Raw genomic sequence first — 21,553 nt, forward strand, 5'->3', positions numbered from 1 at the left:
CGGGCACGCCTCGGGAGCGGCGGCGCGCATGCGCGGGGCCGCGGGGAGGGCGGGCGGGCTCGCGCCGCGGAGGGCGGGACCGCGGCCGGGGGCTCCGCGCGTGCGCGGGACGTACCACAGCGGGGGCCGGAAGGGGCGAATGGAGGACGGCCCGGAACGGTGATCCCCGCTCCTCTCGGGGACCCCCCCACCCTTTAGCAGACGCTCACTAGCGGCAAAGGCTTCCAGATTTAATATCAAACTGTACAAAAAGTATAAAACCAAAGGAGGGGTGCCGCACCGGCGTCACACCGCACTGGGGGAACCGGGAGGGGGCGCGGGGAGGGCGAGGAAGAGGAGCACATCCCGCCCTTCCCCTACTTGAGGTCCATGAAGCGAATGTCCATGATGAGCAGGAAGTTCTTGGGGAGGGGCCGCGGGGCCGGGGACAGCACGGTGAAGACCTGGCGCTCCAGGTCCACGCCGGTGACCACGATGAAGCCGGCCACGCTGGTCTCCGAGATGTTGTCGTCGGGGCTGTCGGCGGTGCTGACGCTCAGCAGGTGGTGCACCATGTCCCGCCCCGGCGTCACCGGCACCAGCTTCAGCTGGTTGTCCTCCTGCGACATTCCCAGTGGCAGGCACGAGTCCGGGATGGTGGGCGCGCCCACCTTGTAGATCTTGACGTCGGAGAACTTGACGTCGAAGGCGTGGGGGTAGAAGCAGCCGCGGAAGCCGTAGAAGTACTCGCGGATGCGCTCGTCCCGGCATTCCCGGCGGAAGTCCTTGGAGCGCTCCACCACGCCGCCGGACTTGGGCAGCAGCACGGTGCGCACAAAGTGGGGCAGGTCCCGCTTGAGCTCGTTGTAGAGGCGCTCCTGGTCCAGCACCACCACCACGTCCACCTCGAAGGCGGAGGCGGCGTGCACCAGTGCCTGGTAGCCCGAGCTCTTGACCCAGCCGCAGGTGTTGATGACGCAGCCGCTGACCGACGCCCGCCGGTTCACCTCGCAGCGCTGGTTGAAGACGTCGGCCAGGCACGACGTGATCTGCGGGAGTAGGGGTCACTCAGAGCCACCCGTGTCCCCACGCCCCGCCCAGCACTGTCCTCAGCTCCCTCGGAACCCTCAAGGCCTCCATTCTGGGCGGCCACCCGAGGCAAAATCTTGGGACTGTAGAATGGTCTGGGCTGGAACAGACCTTAAGCCCCATCCAGTTCCCTGTGCCAGGGACATTTTCCACCAACCCAGGGTCCTCTAAGCCCCATCCAACCCGGCCTTGGGCACTACCAGGGATGGGGCATCCCCAGCCTCTCTAGGCAACCCTGAAGGGCCTCACTGTCCTCACAGTAAAACAGCTTCTTCCCAATATCCAGCCTGAATTTCTCCTCTCACTGTGAACCCATTCCACCTCATCCTATCACTCCAGATCCTCACAAGAATCCCTCTCCTGCTTCCCTGTAGCCCCTCAGAATGGAAAAGGCTGCTCTGAGGTCACTGCACAAACTTTCCTTCTCCGGGCTGAACTGCCTGTTTCCATAGGGGAGCTGCTCCAGCTCCCTTAATCAACTTGGTGTCCTCCTCTGGACTCCCTTCCCACCCTGATCTGAGAGCTGGCAAGGGGTGACTGGCTGTGCATGAGGCTGCAGCTGTTTTTAAAACGTGTTGTGCTGTCCCCAAACAGCAGCAACAGCGGGAGCTCCCCGGGGGTTCAGAGACCTCGCGGCGTGGGGAAAAGCCTCCGGGGCAAGAGATCCAGCCCTCCGTGCTCACCTTGTTGTAGAGCTTGATGTTGGTGCCGGGCGTGGTGGAGCCGAAGTGGTAGACGAGGGGGGCCTGCAGGGAGAATCCCTCCTCCACGTCGGCCGGGCGCTCGATGTACAGCGCGCCCATGGTGCCGGGGATGGACACCGAGCCCTGCCCCACGTCCAGCTCCACGAAGGTGGGCCGGCGGCCCAGGCGCACGGCGTAGTTGAGCAGCAGGCGGCACACGGTGGTCTTGCCCACGTCGGTGGGCCCCACCACCATGACGCGGGGCCCGCGCTCGTCCTCCCGCTCGGCCTGGCGCCGCATCTGCTCCAGCGCCGTGTGCGTGTTCAGGTACAGCAGCATCGGCGTGTCCCGCGACACGTAGGCCACCTCGGTGCGGCCGCTGAGCTGCACGGTGCAGCCGTGCCACGTGAACACGGCCACTTTGGCGCCCGCGTCGAAGGTGAACTTCTTGTTGCGGGTGAGCTCGGTGCCGAACACCTCGGCCATGCCGGTCAGCAGCTCCAGCTGCACCGTCTGCGCCGCCTCCACCTCGAACCGCAGCTCCGTCTCCCGCTCCAGCTCGAACTTGGCCACCTGCTTCTTCTCCTCGCCGCCGTCGTCCGCCATGGCGGAGCCGCGGGGGTCCCGGGCCTGGCGCCCCCTGCCCGGCGCGGCCGCGACGGAAGTGACGTCAGAGCGGCGAGCCGGAACGCGGTGGTCGCGTGGGGTGTTGCGTCACGGGGGGCGTGTCCTGTCATGTTCCTGCGGCTCGTTTGCATCTAATTTGCATATCGCCCGCGGCCCCCCTCTGGTTTGCGGTCCAAGGCAGCGGGGCTGCCCCTCTCCCCCCGCCCGAGCCCTCGGGATCAGCCCCGGGCCCGTTTGCATGGCGTTCGCACGGTGTTTGCCCGCAGCCCCGCGCCGCTCCCCCCGCCTGATTCACATCCCGCGGGGGTGACACGGGGGACATGAGGGGACAGGGGGGACAGGGACACACGGAGGGACACTGGGGACAAGGCAGAACACGGGAACGGGGGAGACATGGGGGGACACGGGGGGACACCGGGACACCGGGGACACGGGGGCCGGAGGGCCGGGGCAGCCCCGGGGGGCCATGAGGGCCCGGAGGTGCCCCGGAGGCCGCAGCGTATCCCCGGCGGCCGGGCTGACGTCGGAGGGCCGGGCGGTGACGTCATGGCGGCGGTGGCGGGCGGTGACGTCACGGCGCGGGATGAGTCACGGTGCCGTGATGCGGCTCCCGGGCACGCAGGGCCCCCCCCGAGCCCGCTCCGGGGACAGCGGCGGCGGGGACAGCGGCGGGCGGTGAGCGGCACCCACGGCACCCGGTATCCCCCCCCGTTTCTTCGTTTATTCGGACCCCCGAAGCCCCACGAGCCCCCGCCGTGTCCCCGGCGCTCCTGACATTGCCCCCCCACGGCGATACCCCTGTCCCCCTTCACTGCCACCGCAAATGTCCCCCCAGCCCCCTCTCCCCTCCCGGGGACCCGCGTCATCCCTCCGGGACCCCCTTAGGACCCCCCCGGGGCCCCCATCATCGCACCTTGGAGCCGTCACCAACCCCCGTGAGGACTCCCATCATCTCCCCCTTGGGACTCCCATCATCTCCCCCTTGGGACTCCCACCATCCTTCCTCCCTTTCCCTATTCCCTCCCCACTTGGTACCCGCAGTTTTCCCCCTCGGGACCCCCATCATCTCCCCGGGGACCTCCCACTCCCCAAGGACTCCCAGAGGCTCCGAGAAGAGACCCCAGACCCAGCCTGGGACGCCCCCCGCCTCTCGGGCCCCCCTTCCCTCCCCCCGCTCTCCCGATGTCCCCGGTGCCCGTCACTCCTGCGGTGACCCGCCCGCTCTCCGCCGGCTCTGGACGTGAGGCTCCCACAGCTGGGACACTGAGGAGGGGGGTTTTCCCTCACCGCCCCCTTCCCCCTTCGCAGGTCGCCCCCCTTTTCGGCCTCCTTCTGCCGGGGGCCCCCGGCGGAGCCCCCCGAGCCGGGCGGGCGGGACGGCGGCTCTGGGCGCGCTGCTGCGCTGCTTCCCCTGCGAGCGGCTGTGCGGGGGCTGCGCGGTGCCCCCCGGGGCGCTGCCCCCGGCCATGCCGGCCCCGGCCCGCCGCCGCCTGCCCCCGGCCGCCCGCCTGGCCCCGCGCACCTTCCGCAGTTACCTGCCGCGCTCCCACCGCACCTACAGCTGCGTGCACTGCCGGGCGCACCTGGCCCGCCACGAGGAGCTCATCTCCAAGGTGCCGCCGCCGCCCCCGGCCCGGGTGGGGACTGGCACCTGTGTGCCGGGACAGCGGGAGTCCTGTCCCGGGTGGGGGGTGGGACAGCGGGTGTCCCTCCGCCGTGTCCCCAGAGCGTTGAGTTTCTCCCCACGGTGCCCCCTGTGGTGTCCCCAGGGTGGTGAGTGCTCCCCCTGCGGTGTCCCGAGATGAGGACATGCCCTCAAGGCAAGGAAGCATTCCCCCCCAACATCCCCACTACGGTGTCCTGGGGGGGCAGGTGACCCGCACGGTGCTGCCATGGCGGTGACCATCTCCCCCTCAGTGTCCCCGAGCTGGCAGGTGTCCCCCTGCAGTGTCCCCAGGCTGCACAGCGGCAGGGACATGGCTGCACATGGAGGGAGGGGCGCCGGGTAACGTGGGGGAGCCACCAGTGACACTGGCCGTGTCCCCACAGTCCTTCCAGGGCAGCCACGGCCGTGCCTACCTGTTCAACTCCGTGTGAGTACTGGGGGCCCCGGGGGTGGCAGTGGGGAGGGGGAGCCCCGGGGGTCCCCGGGCTGGGCGTGCCGAGCCTGTGGGACACCCCACTCTCGGTGAACGCAGGGTGAACGTGGGGTGCGGCCCGGCTGAGCAGCGGCTGCTGCTGACGGGGCTGCACTCGGTGGCCGACATCTTCTGCCAGAGCTGCAAGACCACCCTGGGCTGGAAATACGTGAGTGCCCCCCACCTGCTGCCCACAGTGCCCGGGAGCCCCAACCCCTGTCTGGGCACTCCAGCCCCTTCCATGGGCATCCCCCAGCGCTCCAATCCCTGCCCTGGGCACCCCAACTCCTGCCCTGGGCACCCCAATCCCTGCCCTGGGCAGCCTCGGGCACACCAAAGCTTTGCTGGGGACACCCCCAAGCCCTGGGGAAGGCAGCGCCCATAGGGGCATGGGGGGCTGACACTGTGCCCCCCCAGGAACAGGCATTCGAGAGCAGCCAGAAGTACAAGGAGGGGAAGTTCATCATCGAGATGTCGCACATGGTGAAGGAGAACGGCTGGGACTGACGCGGGGGCACAGCTGGGACTGGGGGGCACAGGGGGGTGCTCTGGGTGACCCCTCCTCGGCACCTTCCCCGTGCCCCTCGGTGGCCCCTGGGTGGCACCGCGGGGGCTGGGGGGCTTTTCTAGGGCAATAAAGGCTTTTTTTTTTAGGAAGGTGCTGGTTGTCACCTTCCCCCGGGGCTGCCACCACCCCACTGACCCTGGCACACGGCCTGGCACAGAGTGGGATCCCTGGTGGCCCCAGCTTGTCCTTTCCCCTCATCACACGCAGGAGGCGGGAGGTGGTTGGTGCATTTATTGGGACCCCGAGCTGGCGGGGAAACTGAGGCACGGGAGGGGCAGGGACCCCCTGGTGCCCTGGGGAGCTGGGCTGTGTGAGGGGTGAGGAGATGGGAAGGGAAAGGGGGGAGATAGGAGAGAGGGAGGGAGGAAGCAGGGAGGGAGGGACGGAGGGATGAAGGAAGGGAGGGAGGGAGGGAGGTGGAACAAGGGAAGGAAGGATGGGAGGAGAGAGAGGAAAGGGGTAAAGGAGAGAGGGAGGGAGGGAAGCAGGGAGAGGAGGAGGCAGGGATGGGAAGGATGGAAGGATGGGAGGAGGGAGGACAGGGACGGGAGGGACAAAGTCAGGGCTGGGGGTCGCTGAGACGGCCCATGAAGACGGGGAAGTCGCCGGTGTTGTGCCAGAGGACGAAGAGGAAGGGGCGCAGCGCCTCCAGCACCAGGGCCGAGCGCGCCACCGAGGTGGCCATGGCCGCCGCCGCCTCCACGCCGGCCTCGTCCAGAGCCAGCACCGCCCGGTGCCGCGCCGTGTCCACCGCGGCCGGGCCCCGCGCCAGCCCGCACAGCTCCGCGTCCAGGAACAGCCCGAAGTCTGCGGCACCCCGCCTCAGCGCCACTGCCCCGGCACACGGGGACACCGGGGCGGCGGGGGCCCAGGGGACACCGAGGGGACCCGGGGACAGCAGGGATCCGGAGAAAACCGGAGGGACAGGGACATGGAGACGCAGGGACAGCAGGGACGGTGGGGATAGAGGAGACACCGGGACACGACGGGGACACTGGGGGGCGCCAGGGGACACTCAGGGATCCGGGAACACCGGGGAGATGGGGGACATTTGGGCCGCTGGGGGCATGAGAGGCAGCAGGGATAATTTGGGAACGCTGGGATGTAAGGGGACATTAGGGGCGCTGGGGGGAGCAGGGCACATCTGGGGCACTGGGGACATAGGAGACACCAGGGACACGTGAGTGAGGGGGGACTCAGGGGAAACCAAAGGTAAAGGGACACCATGGACATCGTGGTCTTTGGGGACCCCGGGGACAGTTACCCCCAGGAGAGGGGGGTGACACCCTGCAGGGGGTAACGTCACCGCCCAGGGAGTGATGTGACCCCGCAGCCCACCCGGCCCCTGTGGTGCCACCAGAGGTGTCCTTACCCATGTCGTGCACCAGAGGCACCACGTCCAGGCTGAGGTCGAGGCGCAGGCGGGGCAGGGACAGCGCGGTGGCCCGGGGCGGGGTGCGGGCCGCCCGCCGTAGCAGCGCCAGGAAGGTGGGGGGATCCAGCGCCCGCTCCAAGGTCTCCAGAGGCTCCAGGGGTCCCCGTGGCATCATCACCACGAGGCTCAGCCCCCCATTCAGCTCCAGCCGCCCCACCTGTGGGGCAGACCCCCACCTAAGGGCCACTGCGGGGACCCCATGGACTGGCACCCCACAGCGCCACCAGCGAGGTGCCAGCCTGGCATCCCTCAAAGCCCCAGGGGAGCGAGGTCACAGCCTGGGCCCCTTTCAGTGCCAGAGGAGTGACATCAGCCTGGCATCCTCCTCGAGTGCCGCAGGAGTTATGTCCCAGCCTGGCGCTCCTCCTTAGTGCCACTGGAGTGACATCACGCCGTTATCCCCCCAGCAGTGCCCCCAGAGCCCCAGCACCGGGCGGCCGCTCCCGGCCAGGGATACCTGGACCTGCAGGCGGGAGTCGCTGAAGGAGGCCACGGGGTACTTGGCGCTGGTCATGGTGGGCACCTTGCGCGGGGGGCGCCCGGGCCGCAGGAACGGCAGCAGCACCGTCTTCTTACGGTCCAGCGGCGTGCGCCAGGCGGCTGTGGGGACACGGCACGGCGGCTGGGGGGCGGGGGGCACCGGGGGGGGCACAGGGGGTGGCCTCAGCCCCGCGGCCCACGCCCCACGGCCGGTGGGGGCCCGGTGGGGGCCGTACCGCGCAGGTGGACGGCGCTGAGCAGCAGCAGGCTGGGCTCGGGGGGCAGCGCCGACAGCAGCGAGGGCAGCAGCCCCTTGCTGGCCTCCCGCACCCAGGCGTTGATGCGCTGCAGGTCCAGGCTCTCGTTGCCGCTCAGGGCGTGCGGGCGGGCGCCGTAGAAGCGCAGGGAGTCGTTGAGGAAGCGCGGCCGGAGGCGCAGCTCTGTGGGGTGTCAGTGTCAGCCCGGCTGCCCGGCCCGGCCCGCGCCCCACCGGTGCCCGCCTCACCTGGGCTGTGGAAGATCTGTGCGGCCGAGAAGAGGCCTGGCGCGCTGGCCAGCTGCTGCAGGGCGCCGTGCACGCAGTCCAGCCCCGGCGGGTACGCCAGGAGGGCGGCCAGTCGCTCCTGGGTCTCCCCGCGGGCTCCTGCAGGCACAGGGGAGGCTCAGCGAGGCGCCCCGGCTGGGACAGCGCTGACACGGCGGTGCCGCCGCCCGCGGGCCGCCCCTCACCCAGCAGCAGGTGCGACAGCCCCACGGCGACGTTGATGGGCGAGAAGAGCAGGTTGGCGTCCGGCTGGGCAGCCTCTGCCATGCGCTGGTAGAAGCGGAGGGCAAAGGTGACCAGAGCCTCGGCCACGGCCGCCCGCTGCTCCCCCGTGGGCTCCCCGCAGGGGTCGGTGGGCTCCCCGTCCCCGGGGCACGGCGGGGCGCTGGTGGCAGCAGCGGTGGGCGCCGCCGTGGTCCCGTTGGCCGCGCTGTCCGGCTCCTCCGGTGCTCCCTCCGGCGCTGTGGGGCTGGGGACATGTGTGACACCCCAGGCGGGCAGCCCCTCAGGGTGGGCGCTGGGGGTGGGAAGGGGCAGGACGGAGCCCCCCACGTCCTGCGAGGGAGGCGGGGTACGAGCAGGGGGCACAGCCGGTGTTGGGGGGTCTCCGAGCGGGGTCATCCAGCTGGGGGAGGCTTCCAGAGTGAGCACCTGGGCACAGGGACTTGTGTGAGGGGGCACGGGGCACCCGGCTGGAGACTCGGGTGAGGGGGTATAAAAAGGGGTGTCGGGCACAGGGAGCCCGTGTCCCCGGGCCACACTTACCGGGGTGACAGTGACCATGGCTGTGGCCGCTAGCCACGCCAGAGGCAGCCAGAGCGTCCCGGTGGGCATGCTGGTGACAGGGCACAGGTCAAGGGCAGGACAGACACCCAGCACCCCCACCCCGGCACCCCGCACCACCCGAACCCCCACCCGTGCAGCCGCACCCCGGGGTGCCCTGGCTCCGTTCCCCCCCCAGGGGACCGGCTGTGCGGGGTGGGAGGAGGCGGCACCGCGGGCCCACCTGGGTGCCCGGCGGGTCGGTCCCTGCGTGTCCAGCGGGCGCCGGGGGATCTGGCCGGCTCCGACCGTGCCTGGTTAAAAATTAAGGAGGTTCCCGTAAATCAGCGGGGACGCGGCCAGTGATGCGGGGGAGGCCGTGGGGGACGGGCAGGGGGGTGCGGAGGCGGCCTGGAAGCGACCCCGCCTCCCGTTTTGCTCCGGTCCGGCACCCTCTGCGCGGGGCTCCGGCTCTGTGCCACCCACCGCCCCGGGAGCCCGCGGTGACGGGGGTCCCCGGCCGCCCCGGGCCCGTCTGTCCCCTCCCACCCCCGCCGGGGGCGCGGCCGGAGATCTCGTCCCTCCCGCCCAGAGGCGTCACCCCACGGAGCCCATCCCCGCCGCACCGGGCACCCATCGCCATGGCCCGGCAGATCGCCAAGGTGGGCACCGGGGGCACCGGGACGGGACCGGCACCGGCGCGGGGGTCCCGGTGCTCGCACCGGAGCGGGGGAAGCCGAGCTGGCGGTGCGGGGGTCCCGGTACCGGGGGGCGACAGGGGGTTCTGGGGAGTGTTAGTGCCGGTGCGGGGATACCGATACCGGGGGGCGGGAGAGGCGGTGCTGGGGGGTCCCAGTACCGGGGAGAAGCAGTGCTGGGGGTGTCAGTACTGTGGGGGGGTCCCGGTAGCGGGGAAAGGCAGTGCTGGGGGATGTCAGTGCCTAGTGAAGGGGTCCCGGTGCCGGGGAGAAGCAGCGCTGGGGGTGTCAGTGCCTGGTGAGGGGGTCCCGGTGCCGGGGTGCGAGGGAAGCAGCGCTGGGGGATGTCAGTGCTCGGTGAGGGGGTGCGAGGGAAGCAGTACCGCGGCGGAGGGTCTCCGGTGCGGGGATAACAAATTCCCCGGCACGTTTCGGTTTCGTTTCCCCGGCGGGGCGGTCCCGCCCAGGGGTGTGCCGAGGATGGCGGCCCCGTCCATAGAGGTTGTGCCCGGTAATTAAACCCTGCCCGTTAGGGCGTGGCCCGAAGTGACCCCGCCCAGGGGCGTGTCCAGCTGGAGGATTACCCTATGCAGGGGTCGCTCAGGACTCGCCCTTAGGGCGGAGGTGTGTCCCGAGCGGCCCCGCACACACCTGTCCCCCCCTGTCCCGCAGGAGCTGGAGGAGGTGCGGTGCTGGGAGGGCGCCCGCGATGTGCGGCCGCTGGACGGGAACGTGCGGCGCTGGACGGGGCTCCTGCTGCCCGTGCGTGGGGACAGGGCACGGGGGATGCGGGGAGCCCTGGGGAGCGGGGGCTGTGGGCGGCCCCTGCGCATGGGGGACATGCGGGGTGGTAGGAAGGATGAGCCCCTGGGGGCATGGGAGGGACTGGGGATGACTCTTGGGACCGGGGCTGTCTTAGTGAGTGAGGGTCCCACTCAGGACAGAATTGGGGGGATCCCTCTGAGGACACTGCGGACCCTGGGCTGGGGGTGCTGCGTGGAGGGTCCCCTCGGTGGGGGTCTCTGCGGGGAGCGCTGGATATCAGGGCTGGGCAGGGCCCCCTCCCGCATAGACGCTGTGGCAAAGGGGGCTGAGATGCCCCCCATATCCCGGCAGAACAACCCCCCATACAACACGGGCGCCTTCCGCTTCGAGCTGACCTTCTCCCCTCACCACCCGCTGGAGCCCCCCCGCGCCGCCCTCCGCACCCCCATCCACCACCCCAGCGTGGACCTGCAGGGCCGCGTCTGCCAGCCCCTCACCACCAACGCGCACTGGAAGCCCACCACCCGCGCCATCCAAGGTGGGTACCGCGGGGACAGGGGCACGGTGCCGGGGGTGCCCCTCTGACCCCCGCGCCCCCGCAGTGCTCCAGGACCTGCTGCTGCAGCTGGACAGCCCAGACCCCCAGCGGGTGCTGCGGCCGGACGTGGCCCGGGAGCTGCAGGAGCGCCCCGAGGAGTTCCGGCGCCGGGCAGAGGAGGACACCCGGCTCCACGCCGAGCCCCGCACATAAAGGCAATAAATTCTCTCCGTCACCTGCTCTGGCTCCGGGGTGCCTCACTGGGAGGGTGAGGGGCTCCAGGAGTTGCTGCTCCCCCGCGTGCCAGCCCTGGGGGATGTCACCCTCCTGGTGGCTGTGCCCCAAGCTGGTGACAATGCTCAAACACACACTTGGTGCCAGCGTTCCTCTCTCCAGAGACGGGGCCACCACCGCCTGGCACCGTGGCCTTTACTGCTGGGGGAACAGAGCAGGGGACAAAGAGGGGGATGACACAGGTGGGGGGCTGTTGGGGACCCCCTCAGCGCTTCTTGGTCTTCACGAGCCCCTTGGCCACCAGGCAGCGGTAGAGCTCCTGCACGTAGGTGTACACGCACTTGGCGTCGGGCACCGGCAGCCGCACCATGTCCTCCACCTCCAGCAGCGGGGCACAGCCCGCCCGCTCCCTGCGGGGAGGGACACAGCGGTCACCGGGGCCCGGGGTGGCCGGGGGCACCGAGGGGCCGGGGCTGTGCTCACGCACTCGGCGGTGGCGAAGGCCAGGGCGAAGTTCTCCCGGCGGGCGTTGGGCTCCAGAGAGGCAAAGTCGAAGGCGTCGGGGAAGAAGCTGTGCAGGAGGGCGCAGAAGGCCAGGCCGCTGCCCCAGCTCCCCGAGAAGTTCTGCACGTCCACGTGCTGTGCAGACACGGGGGTCAGGACACCCCAGGCCTCACACTGGACCCTCCTGCCGCCCCCAAAGCCGCACTCACCGCGTAGCCACGGGTGCGGGCGCGGCACCACTCCAGCAGCATCGTCTTGACCGTGGCGGCACCCCCTGAGCGCCGCAGGTGTGGGGCTGGGCCCTTGGCAGCCCTGGGGGGACCTGGACTGTGGGATCCCCACACCCCACCATCCCTCATAGGGACCCCCAGCCCCTCCGTGACCCCATTGTCCCGTGACTCTGGGCCCCCAATGTCCCATGGCCACACAGCCCCCCCACCCCACCCCCCACACTGCCCTGTGGACCCCTCATTCCTTCCTGTACCCCTCATTGCCCCCCAATATCCCCTCTGTCCCATACCCTCCCTCATTGCCCCATGTCCCCCCAGTACCACCACTGCCCCACAGACACCCAGTTCCCCTATGACCCTATTGCCCTGTGGCCCCCAACACCTCCACTGTCCCATGTACCATGTACAATTTCCCCTGTACCTCCCAATGCCTCATGGCCTTCCACCACCACCACTGCTCCATGACCCACCATCCCACTCTCCCTGGCTGTCCTATACCCCCCCAATCCCCCGTGTCCCCCAATCCCTCAATGCCCCTCCTGCCCCCCACCACCATTCCCCCCATGGGGCCAGGCCCCCTCACCCTCCAAATTTCTCCAGGATGGCGGAGCGCCCCTGTGCCCGGGACCCCACTCGTGGGCGGCCCCCAGCCCCCTCCAGCCTCAGCCTCTGTCCCGCCGAGCCGGGGGCTGCCTTGTCCCGTGTCCCGCCCGCTGGAGCAGCCCTGCAAGCACACACGGGTGGGACAGCCGTGAGCAGGGGGCTGTGGGGTGCCACCCCTGCGGTGGGTACTGTGGTGCCACCTGTGGGGACACACCTCTTGCTGCCCCCTGCGTCCTCAGTGGCGCCAGCTGCAAGGAGAGAGTAGGGGTCAGAGGGGTGGAAGAGGGCACCCACACCCCCCCTGGACACCCCTGGGGCTCAGGGTCCTTTCCCATGGGGAGGATGGACACTGTGGGGCAGCAGTGCCACAGGACACTCGGGTGCCATTGTCCAAATGGCTCTTACCTGTGGGGGATGCCGGGGACGTGGGAGTTGTGGGGGATGTGGGGGACACAGGGGACATGGGAGATGTGGGGGATGTGGGAGATGTAGGTGACGTGGGGCTGGTGGCCCCCTCTGGGGACGAGCAGGGAGGGAACTCAGGCCACAGCTCCTCGTCCTCGTCCTGAAGCCAAGTGGGTTCCTGTGAGCAACAGGCAGAGTGGCACTGCCAGCACGGGCAGTATCACTCACACAATGTCCCTGGCACTGTCATCCTGGCCTTGGCACTCTCATCCCGCTCCAGTAAAGACACCCCTGGCCCTATCCGTACTGCAGCTGCCCTCCCCATCGCCTCCTGCCCTGGCCGTGCCACCACCTCCCTTCCAACCCCTCCTCACCTGTCGGCGCCGGGTGTTGCTCGCTGCTGCCGGCGCCGCTTCTCCGCCGGTGCCCTCCTCGGTGCCCTCCTCGGTGCCCCCTGCGGTGCCCCCGGCTGTCCCTGCCTCGGCATCGCCACCGCCATCCCCGGCCTCGCCCCCGGCACCCTTGGGTGCTTCTGCCCCGCCATCCCCGGCAGCCTCTGCCCCCGCGCACCCCCCTGAGCCCCCCGTGTCCTCTTCTTCACCCTCCTTGTTCTTCACTTCACCCTCCGTGTTCTTCCCTTCACCCCTCGTGTCCCCCCCATCGCCCCGCGTGTCCCCCCCATCGCCCCCCGCTTCCCGAGCTTCCTCCCCACCCTGGGGAGTGGTCGCCTCCCCACTGCCCGGCCCCGGCCCCGCGGCGGGGTCAGAGGGGGTGTCCGGGGTGGGGGTGCCGGGGGTCGGGGTTTCCGAGGTGGGGGTGCCGGGGGTGGGGGTTTCTGAAGTGGGGGTGCCCGAGGTAGGGGTGCCAGGGGTCGGGGTGTCCGAGGTGCGGGTGCTCGTGGCGGGGGTTGCCGAAGTGGGGGTGTCCGAGGTGGGGGTGTCCGAGGTGGGGTTTCAGCGTCCCCCAGGTTCTCCATGTTGCTGCGGTCACTGCTGCAGGGGCACAGGGCTGTCACTGGGGTACCCCCCGATCAGCTTGCCCGTCCCCCGCCCCTAGTCCCCCAGTCCGGCTCACCCCCCTCCTGTCCCCGTGCCCTCCTCCAGCCCCGGCATTCCCACGCTGGGCACCCCAGTTGTCCCATCCCGGTTCCCCCGTGACCCCATCCCGACACTGCACCAGCACAGCCCGGTCCCTTCGCGTTTTCCTACAGCCCCCCAAGCCCCAAACCAACCCTCCCATGCCCTCCTGCCCCGCTTTCCCTCTCCCCCCATGCCATATGTCAGCACCCCAGTGCCCCTTCCTGCCCCCCCGCCCCACGTCTCCTCCCGACCACCCCCTCTCCCACCCCGGCCCCGCCATGTCCCTCTCCCGGCCCCACGTGTCCTCTCCCGGCCCACCAGTTCCCACTGCCGGCCCCCTGTAAGCCCTTCCCGGCCTCCCTCGCTGCCCCCCGGTTCTCCTCTCCGGTGCCCCCCGGCCCGCACCCTCCCGGCCGCTCCCCGTGACCCCCCGCCCCGTTCCCCCGTTCCCCCCTGGCCCGGTACCCTCCGGCTGCTGCCGCTCCGCCGCCCCTGCTGCGCCCCGGCCCCCCCGCCCGCTGCTATTTTTACCCAGCGGGGCAGGTGCCGCCTTCACTCACCGCCCACCCGCGGGGCACGCGTGGGGCCGGGCCGGACACCCGGGCACGGCTGGGAGGGGGAAACCCCGACAGTCCCGCCCGGACAGCGGCGACACCCCAAAGCAGCCCGCGGGGCGGGGGACAGAACACGCGCCGTGCGACCCGAGGGGCACAGGGGACACGGACAGCCGGGGCAAGGACAGGGAGGCTTGGGGGTCACAGGCACACGGGCGAGGCGGGGAACACCGACAGGCGGGGGGGTACGGGGCACACAGAGGGGACACGGGCACACGGGGGACGTGGGGAACACGGCGGGAGCAGGTTCTCGGGGGGCAATGGGGGCACGGACACGTGGGGACAGAGGTCACACGGGATAGCCCGGGCAGAACACCGGGACACAGGAGGACCCAGGGAGAGGAGGAGCGGGGGACACGGATGGGGACACCGGGAGGGAGGGACCCGGAGCCCCCCGGCCGTGCCGGGCCCCGGCGATGGCCACGCCCCCTCCTGCTGACCACGCCCCTTTTCATCAGACCACGCCCCTTTGTCTGACCACGCCCCCTGCGGGGCAAAGGCCGGGCAGAGCGCGCGCTCGGCCGCTCCCCTCCGCAGGGCCGCCGCGGCCGCCACGCCCCCTTCTTGCGACCAATCAGCAACAGAGGCGCACCTCTGATCCCGCCTATCCCTGCACACGATTGGTCGGCGCCGGCGGGGGGGCGGGGCCGCTGCGCGGGTAGGCGGAAGCGCGGCGCCCACGTGGTTCCTGCAGGGAGCCGCCGCCGGGTCCCGGACCGAGAGGGACCGTGGGGGTCCGACCGGGCGGATCGGAACGGGGTCGGGCCCAGAGGGACCGTGATCGGGACCAGGACCGAGCGGGGCCGGTGCTGGCCGCCATGGATCCGCTGCGGGCTCAGCAGCTGGCGGCCGAACTGGAGGTTGAGATGATGGCCGACATGTACAATCGGTGCGGGCCGCCGGAGAGGGCATTGGGGTGCTGGGGTACCGGGGGGTGTCCGTGGCTTGGGGGCACTAGAGGCTTTCAGAAGCACTGGGGGACCCTGGGGCGCTAGGGTTGTAGGGGAGTGCGGGGTGATCGTAGGAGACACCTGGGAAATAGGGGTGGGGGAACCTGAGTTGCCTGAGGATGGGGGACGGCGAGAGGTCCTAGGCGTGCCCGGTTGGCGATGACGGGGAATCCTGGGCTTGTTGGGGTGAGGAGGCCGGGGTCCCGGTCGGTGATGCTGGGGTACAGGAGGGGTTGGCGTGCAAAGGCTGGGGGTGCCGGGGATGGCGATAACGGGGGTACGGAGGGTGCTGGGGTGCGGGGCTGGGAGCCGGGGGTGGTGGTGGCGGGGTACGGGAGATATTGGGGCGCAGGGTCGGGGTGCCGGGGGTGGCGGTGGCGGGGTACGGGGTGTGCCGGGGCGCGGGTCCCGGGGGGCGCGGGGCTCAGGCGCGGTGCGCTCCGTGCAGGATGACCCAGGCATGCCACCGCAAGTGCGTTCCCCCGTACTACAAGGAGTCGGAGCTGTCCAAAGGGGAATGCGTGTGCCTGGACCGCTGCGTGGCCAAGTACCTGGAGGTGCACGAGCGGATGGGCAAGAAGCTGACGGAGCTGTCGCTGCAGGACGAGGAGCTGCTCAAGCGAATGCAGCAAGGCACCGGCACCGCCTGAGCCCCCCCCGCACCCCAATAAACCTGGGGCGTCTGCCGTGCCCCCCTCGCCCCCCAAACCCACCCTGTGGCCGTGTGTTTGGGTACGTGGTGCCCGTGGTTGCTCCCTTTGCTGTCCCCAGCTGCCACGTGCCGTGTCCTTGTGGGGGGCACCCCTGGGTGCCCCCCCTGGCTGAGCCCAGCCCATGTAATCCCCCGGATTAGGCAGAGCTGGGCTGAGCCCCTTGTAATCCCCTGTGGGGTGGGACAGGGCTCAGCCCCTCCCTGTCTGTCTGTGCTGGGGGTCACCAGAGGGGACAGCTGGGGGGTCTCTGCACAGGGACACAGCCCCGGAAGGGCAGGGCACAGGAACACCCTCACAGGGACACCCCCAGGACACCCAGCCCCGGCTGAGGATACACAGATGGGACCATGTGGGGACAACCCAGGGACAGACACCTCTGCCTGGGCAAAGAGCACGTGGGGACAGCCAGAGACCACAGGGGAGGGGGCATGGGGACACCCATGTGGGGACATTCTGCACACACACAGACACCCCCACACACCCCCGGGGACAGTTGGAGGGGACGAGGCACTCGGGGGCCATGGACACCTGGGGAGTTACACCCGCTGAGGGACAGCCCACGCCGTGTGAGGGACACCTGCCATGTCGGGCAGCCCGGTGTTGACACACACCCGGAGGGAGGGAAGGCAGGGGCGAGCCGTGTCCCCGCGCCCACAGCCCGGCAGCGTGTGCTCCATCTGCGCGCCGGCGCCTGCGGGAAGTGGGTCAGGCTGTGCAGGGCGCGGGTGACGGCGCGGGGGTGGCTCCGCACCCTGAGGCTCCCGTGACACCCGCCAGCACCCTGCAGGGGGTGCGGGGTGTCAGCGTCACAGGATCCTGCGTGTCACCGGCCCCGGGTGTGTGCTGCGTGCCGGGGGTTTCCATCCATCCATCCATCCCCCCCCCAGCGCCCTGCACGCCTCGCTGCCCTGCCACCCGCCGCTCCCATCAATATTTCAGGAGCGGCAGGCGCTGACCTGGAACGGCAGTGGCCCACCCACAGCAGCCAGGCCCCGCTCTCCCAAAATAAGACCATTTTTAATAAATAATTTCCCACCTTTTGGTTCCTGTTGGGGGTTTTTCCCGCTCAGGATGGGAGAGGACCCCCTTCTGTATCCTCCGGCCCCCACCCGCCGGCCGTTCCCCACAGTTCTTGAGGCCTCCCCTGGGGAGAAGGGGGTGCGCGGGCACCCCGAGGAGCCGGGACCCCCCTGGGGCGCCGAGGGGGGCTCAGAGTCGGGGCAGGATCAGAGCCAGGAGGGGCACGAGGACGGGGGCCCGTCGGGGCGCGGCAGCGGCCATGGGGGCACAGGGGTCGTGGGGGCAGCCGGCGTCCTCGGGGGGCCCGCGGGAGTCGCGGGACGGGGGCGGCGGCCGGGGCTGGGGTCCCCGCAGGTCGTGGGGGGGCAGCCCGTCGCGGTAGAAGGCGGAGGGCGGTGCGGCGGGCAGGGTGCCGGGGCGACCCAGCGCCCGCCCCGGGGTGCCCATCACCGCCACCCCGTTGCCGCCGCCGCCGTTGCCGTTGCCGTTTCCGTCTTCCACCTCCTCCTCCTCGTCGTCCTCGGGGCAGGCGTCGAAGTCGCGGGGGCGGAGGTGGCGCAGGTCGGTGCCGCGGCGGTGCGGGGGGCTGGCGCAGGGCACCGGGGAGCTGGAGACGCGCGTACGGCGGAACCAAGCCCAGAGCGGGCGCGCACGGCAGTCGCAGGCCCAGGGGTTGGCGTTGAGGCGCAGGAACTGGAGCGAGGGCAGCGCCGCCAGCGGGTCCCCGGGCAGGGCCACCAGGCTGTTGTTGAACAGGTAGAGGATGGTGAGGCGCGCCAGCCCCCCGAAGGCGCGGCGGTGGATGGCCGCCAGCCGGTTGGCGTGCAGCAGCAGGCGGTCCAGGCTCGACAGCCCCCGGAAGACGCCCTCCGACAGCGCCCGCAGCCGGTTGCCGTGCAGGAAGAGGTGGCTCAGGTTGGCCAGGTCGGCAAAGAGGTCATCCTGCGAGGAATGGGAGAGGGGTGGGCGTGGGGTGGGGATCCACGGTGCTGGTCTGCGGCCCTGCCTGGTGGGCATCGCCTGGAGAGCCACCGGGATGGGCCCCGCAGAGCCCTGCCGTGTGTCCTAGTCCTGCCAGCATCATCCAGCACCCTCTCCTGTGTCCCTGCTCATGGGAGCACCATGCAAGACCTTGTCTCGTGTCCCTGCCGTGCTGATGCCACCCATGGTCCTGCCCCATCACTCTGTTTCCTCAGCATCTCCTGTCCCTGCCCCGAATTCTGGCCCCGCCGGCATCACCCACATCCTGTCTCCATGTGTTGTCACCCGCCACCCTGCCCGGCGCCACCTCTGTGCCCTGGAGGCGTGGCCCAGCAGCCCGGCTCACCCACCTGGAGGTAGAGCAGCCCGTTCTCCTGCAGGTAGAGGTACTGGAGGCTGCGGAGGCCGCGGAAGATGCCGCTGGGCAGGCTGGCCAGCCGGCACCGGTACAGGTGCAGGGCCTGGAGGCGGTGGAGGCCGTGGAAGGTGTCGGGGGCCAGGGCGCGGAGGTGCGGGTTGTCACCCAGGTCGAGCTCCTCCAGGGCGGGCAGGTGGCGGAAGGTGCCCGGCTGGATGGAGGAGATGTTGTTGGAGTAGAGCCAGAGGGTGACGGTGCTGGGCCCGAAGGTGCCCGCCCGCAGCGCCCCGATGACGTTGTTCTGCAGGAAGAGGCGGCGGGCGCCGGGCGGGAGCCCCGCGGGCACCGAGGAGAAGTTGTTGGCCTGGCAGCTGACGGTGGGCGGCGAGACGTAGCAGGTGCAGAGCGCGGGGCAGGCGGGAGCCCCGCCGGGCACCCACACCAGCGCCGCCAGCAGCAGCAGGGCCGCCGGGCGCCCGCCTGAGGGCACAGCGGGGCGTCAGCGCGGGGCACCGCGCCTCCCCGACCCCGACCCCGGCCCCGGCCCCGCGCCGCCCGCCCCCCGCCGCCCACGGAGCCTCCCGGGGCCGTGCCCACCCGCCTGGCCTTGGCACTCCAGGAACGCCTCTTGGAGTCCCCCAGGGCCGTGCCCACCCCAGCAAACCATGGTTCCTAAGGAGAGTCCTAAGGTCCTGATCGTTCCGTAGGGTTGGGAACCCCAAGGAGGACCCCGGGACTGTACCCGCCCTCAGGCCACGGTTCCCCGGGAGAGCCCCAAGGTCATGACAATCCCATAGGGCTGGGCACTCCTAGAAGCCCTCCAAAGCCACGCCAGCCCCACAGGGCCATGGTTCCCCAGGAGAACGCCAAGGTCATCACTGCCCCGAGGTGGGGGACTGTGCCCACCAATAGGGCCAGGGCCCCCAGAAGCCCCCGGAGGGCCATGCCTCCCCAGGGACCCCCCAAGGCCATGCCCACCCACACGGCCATGGTCCTCTAGGACCACAGGCCCCTAGGAGAATCCCAAGGTCATGACCACCCAACAGCACTGAGTGCCCCTTACAGCCCCCAGACCCACGTCAGCCCACAGGACTGTGCTCCCCAGAGATCCCCCCAGGGCTATGCTGCTGCACAGCACCAATGCTGGGCACCCCAAAAAGTGTCTGTCCACCTGCGACCCCCTGGGGCTGTTCCTGCTACTGGGGCCACGCTCCCCAGGGTCCCCCAAAGCTCCCTGACCCCCCCTGCTGTGGCCACACTCCTGCGGGACCCTGCCTGCCCCACGCTCCACCAGAACCCCTCGCAGGGTCACAGACCCCCGGGACCCCCCTCACCCCGGCCTGGGGGGGGGGTCCGTGCCCCCTCCCCAAACGGGGCGGTGCCACGTGCGCGCGTGCGGCGGCCACGTGTGGGGCGGGGCCCGCGTGGGCGCGGGGCTGACGACACGCGCCGCCGCTCCGGGTGTGCAGCATCCCCCCCTTCTCCCCCCCCACCCGTGTCCATCCCCCCCTCAGGCTGCAACCCGAGAGCTTCATCCATAATTCAGCCCGGCGGCCTGGATCCACGCCCGGGGATGCGTGGATGCGCCCAGTCGCCGCTGCCGGGGGAGGGGAGAGGAAGGAGGGGGGCGGCGGGACCCTCCGGTGCACCGGAGGTCACGCCGGAGATGCACCGAGGGGTCCCGCCGCCCCCTTCCCTCCCTTCCCCTCTGCCGGTGCTCCACGAGTTGGGGGGGTACCCACCCCCCAGCCACCCACGGAGGCGTCCGGCGCATCTGCTCAGCGCCGCCCCCCTCCCCCGGCGCCCCGTGCCGGCGTGCGCCCCCCACCCGCGTCCCATCTGTCACTCCCCCACGCCGCGGGCTGACTCAGTTGGGAGCTGAAGTCACCGGTTCTCAGCTTCCCCCCCACCGGGTGCCAATCCCCCCAGCCCGGTAGTTGCGGGTACCCCACGGACCCGCGGCCCCCACCCGCGGGGTGACCCGGGCGCTCCCAGGCGGTGCCCACACTGTGAGCTGTGGGGCGTCTCCGCGCCGGGCTGGCGGTCCGGGGGTGGCACCGCGGACCCTCTGAGTCGTGGGGCACACCCCGCTGGGGGACCGTGGGGCACCCACACTCCGGGCTGGGGCTCTTGGGGTGGCACCGGGTACCCCGTGGATGGTGGAGCGCCCCGAAGGCGGGCAGCGCACGCCGGTGCTGCGCAGGGTGTGCCGGGGATCGGGGGGCACCCCCACGCCGCCCTGGGGGGCCCGGGACGGCACCCAGTGCCCACGTGTCACGGGGCACCCCCAGGCCGGGCCGGGGGTCCCGGGGCGGCACCGGATGCCCTGCGGGTCATGAGACAGCCGCACTTCGGGCTGGGCTGGCGGCAGGCGCCGCGTGGGTCGGGGGGCACCCCCGCGCCTGGCAGCCGGGGGTCGCGGGGGACGCAACCTGGGCTGCCCCGAGACTGCGCCCCCGCGCCGGGCCGCGCCTGCCGGGGCGCCCCGGGGTCCCCGCGCAGCCGGGGCTCCCCACGCCCCCCGGGGCAGCCGCACCCCGGGCGCCCCGAGCCGGGACCGAGGGCTCCGGGCGGCACCCCGGGGTTCCCCCGACACCCGCGGGACCCCGCCCGACCCCGCGCCTACCTGGGGGCAGGTCCCGAGCCGTGGGGGGCCGCATGGCGGGGCGGCCGCTCAGGCGCTGCCCACCCGCGGGGTCATGGCCGGTGCCGGGGGCGCCGCTCGCCCCCTTCGCCCCCGCCGCGCCGCCGGGAGCAGCAGCCGCCGCCGCCCCGGGGCATGGCACGGGTGGGCTCGGGCTCGGGCACGGGTGGGCTCGGCGCGGCGCTGCCCGCGGCTCCGTGGGGCTGAGCCCTCCCCGCGCCGCGCCTTATCCCGGGGCGGCCGCTCCGCCCCCCGCGCCGGCCCCGCCGCTTAACCCTTCCCGGGCCGGCCCGCCACGGGCGGGACAGGGGTGGGCACAGGGACTCCCGGCGGGGACAGCGGGGACAAAGCGGGACGCGCTGCGGGCGCCCACGGGGGACACGCCCTGCGGGATTGACGGGAGGGACTCCCAGGGGGGACACGGGGCTGCGATGGGCTCCCCGCACGGGGAAAGGACGAGGGGCTCGCGTGGGGAGCTGTGAGCGCGGGACGCGGAGGGTGCTCTCCGTCCGTCCTTCCGTCCGTCCGTCCGTCCGTCCGTCCGTCCTCCTATCCGTCTGCCTTTCCGTCCCTCCCTCTGTCCCACGGTATCCCCGGACGGGCGGCGGGCTTTGGTGCCCCCACGGGCGGCGGGACCTCTCGGGGGCAGCCCCGGGGTGGGCGCGGCGGGGCCGGGGGTCCCGCAGCCGCCGGGAGGGCGCGGGGGGCGCGCACCCACGCGGGACCGCGGCGCTGTTCGCGGTGCCGGCCCGGGGCGCTGTCCGTGGTGCCGCCGCGGCTCTGCCCGGCCCGGGGCGGTGCGGGGCGGTGCGGGGGGCGGCGGTGCGGGACGTGCCGGCCCCGCCAGGGCCCCACGGCGGTGCCGCGCGTGGGGGGGACGCGTGGCCGCGCGGGCTGCGGCGGCACCGGCAC

The 21,553-nt window shown here is 71.5% G+C and overlaps 6 protein-coding genes across 6 annotated transcripts; 3 read left to right on the top strand and 3 right to left on the bottom strand.

The window, feature by feature from the left end:
- Positions 1 to 222: 222 nt before the first annotated feature.
- CLP1 (cleavage factor polyribonucleotide kinase subunit 1) lies at positions 223 to 2,388 on the bottom strand. Its single transcript, XM_083862568.1, has 2 exons — positions 1,752 to 2,388; positions 223 to 1,028 (listed from the first exon to the last, which is right to left on the bottom strand). The coding sequence occupies exons 1-2, from the start codon at positions 2,355 to 2,357 to the stop codon at positions 357 to 359; spliced, it is 1,278 nt and encodes a 425-aa protein (XP_083718694.1). The 5' UTR covers positions 2,358 to 2,388; the 3' UTR covers positions 223 to 356.
- A 68-nt stretch (positions 2,389 to 2,456) lies between these two features.
- YPEL4 (yippee like 4) lies at positions 2,457 to 5,162 on the top strand. The gene is made up of 5 exons (XM_083864035.1): positions 2,457 to 3,076; positions 3,687 to 3,991; positions 4,428 to 4,471; positions 4,577 to 4,685; positions 4,934 to 5,162. The coding sequence occupies exons 2-5, from the start codon at positions 3,845 to 3,847 to the stop codon at positions 5,021 to 5,023; spliced, it is 390 nt and encodes a 129-aa protein (XP_083720161.1). The 5' UTR covers positions 2,457 to 3,076; positions 3,687 to 3,844; the 3' UTR covers positions 5,024 to 5,162.
- A 140-nt stretch (positions 5,163 to 5,302) lies between these two features.
- Positions 5,303 to 9,518, bottom strand: SERPING1 (serpin family G member 1). The gene is made up of 9 exons (XM_083864164.1): positions 9,387 to 9,518; positions 8,550 to 8,619; positions 8,309 to 8,378; positions 7,729 to 8,194; positions 7,505 to 7,642; positions 7,236 to 7,439; positions 6,977 to 7,119; positions 6,457 to 6,676; positions 5,303 to 5,891 (listed from the first exon to the last, which is right to left on the bottom strand). The coding sequence occupies exons 3-9, from the start codon at positions 8,375 to 8,377 to the stop codon at positions 5,644 to 5,646; spliced, it is 1,488 nt and encodes a 495-aa protein (XP_083720290.1). The 5' UTR covers position 8,378; positions 8,550 to 8,619; positions 9,387 to 9,518; the 3' UTR covers positions 5,303 to 5,643.
- Positions 8,570 to 10,519, top strand: LOC310910198 (ubiquitin-conjugating enzyme E2 L5-like; the record flags this gene model as incomplete). The annotated part of the gene is made up of 4 exons (XM_083862644.1): positions 8,570 to 8,967; positions 9,676 to 9,765; positions 10,120 to 10,306; positions 10,371 to 10,519. The coding sequence occupies exons 1-4, from the start codon at positions 8,671 to 8,673 to the stop codon at positions 10,517 to 10,519; spliced, it is 723 nt and encodes a 240-aa protein (XP_083718770.1). The 5' UTR covers positions 8,570 to 8,670.
- A 4,125-nt stretch (positions 10,520 to 14,644) lies between these two features.
- Positions 14,645 to 16,249, top strand: TIMM10 (translocase of inner mitochondrial membrane 10). The gene is made up of 2 exons (XM_083864228.1): positions 14,645 to 14,864; positions 15,374 to 16,249. The coding sequence occupies exons 1-2, from the start codon at positions 14,794 to 14,796 to the stop codon at positions 15,573 to 15,575; spliced, it is 273 nt and encodes a 90-aa protein (XP_083720354.1). The 5' UTR covers positions 14,645 to 14,793; the 3' UTR covers positions 15,576 to 16,249.
- Positions 16,250 to 16,756: 507 nt separating this feature from the next.
- Positions 16,757 to 20,657, bottom strand: RTN4RL2 (reticulon 4 receptor like 2; the record flags this gene model as incomplete). Its single annotated transcript, XM_083864037.1, has 3 exons — positions 16,757 to 17,600; positions 17,990 to 18,477; positions 20,624 to 20,657. The coding sequence occupies 3 exons, from the start codon at positions 20,655 to 20,657 to the stop codon at positions 16,848 to 16,850; spliced, it is 1,275 nt and encodes a 424-aa protein (XP_083720163.1). The 3' UTR covers positions 16,757 to 16,847.
- Between the last annotated feature and the right edge of the window lie 896 nt (positions 20,658 to 21,553).

This window comes from Zosterops lateralis (assembly GCF_965231275.1).
Source record: "Zosterops lateralis genome assembly, chromosome: 6".
In the NCBI taxonomy this organism is placed as follows: Eukaryota; Metazoa; Chordata; class Aves; order Passeriformes; family Zosteropidae; genus Zosterops; species Zosterops lateralis.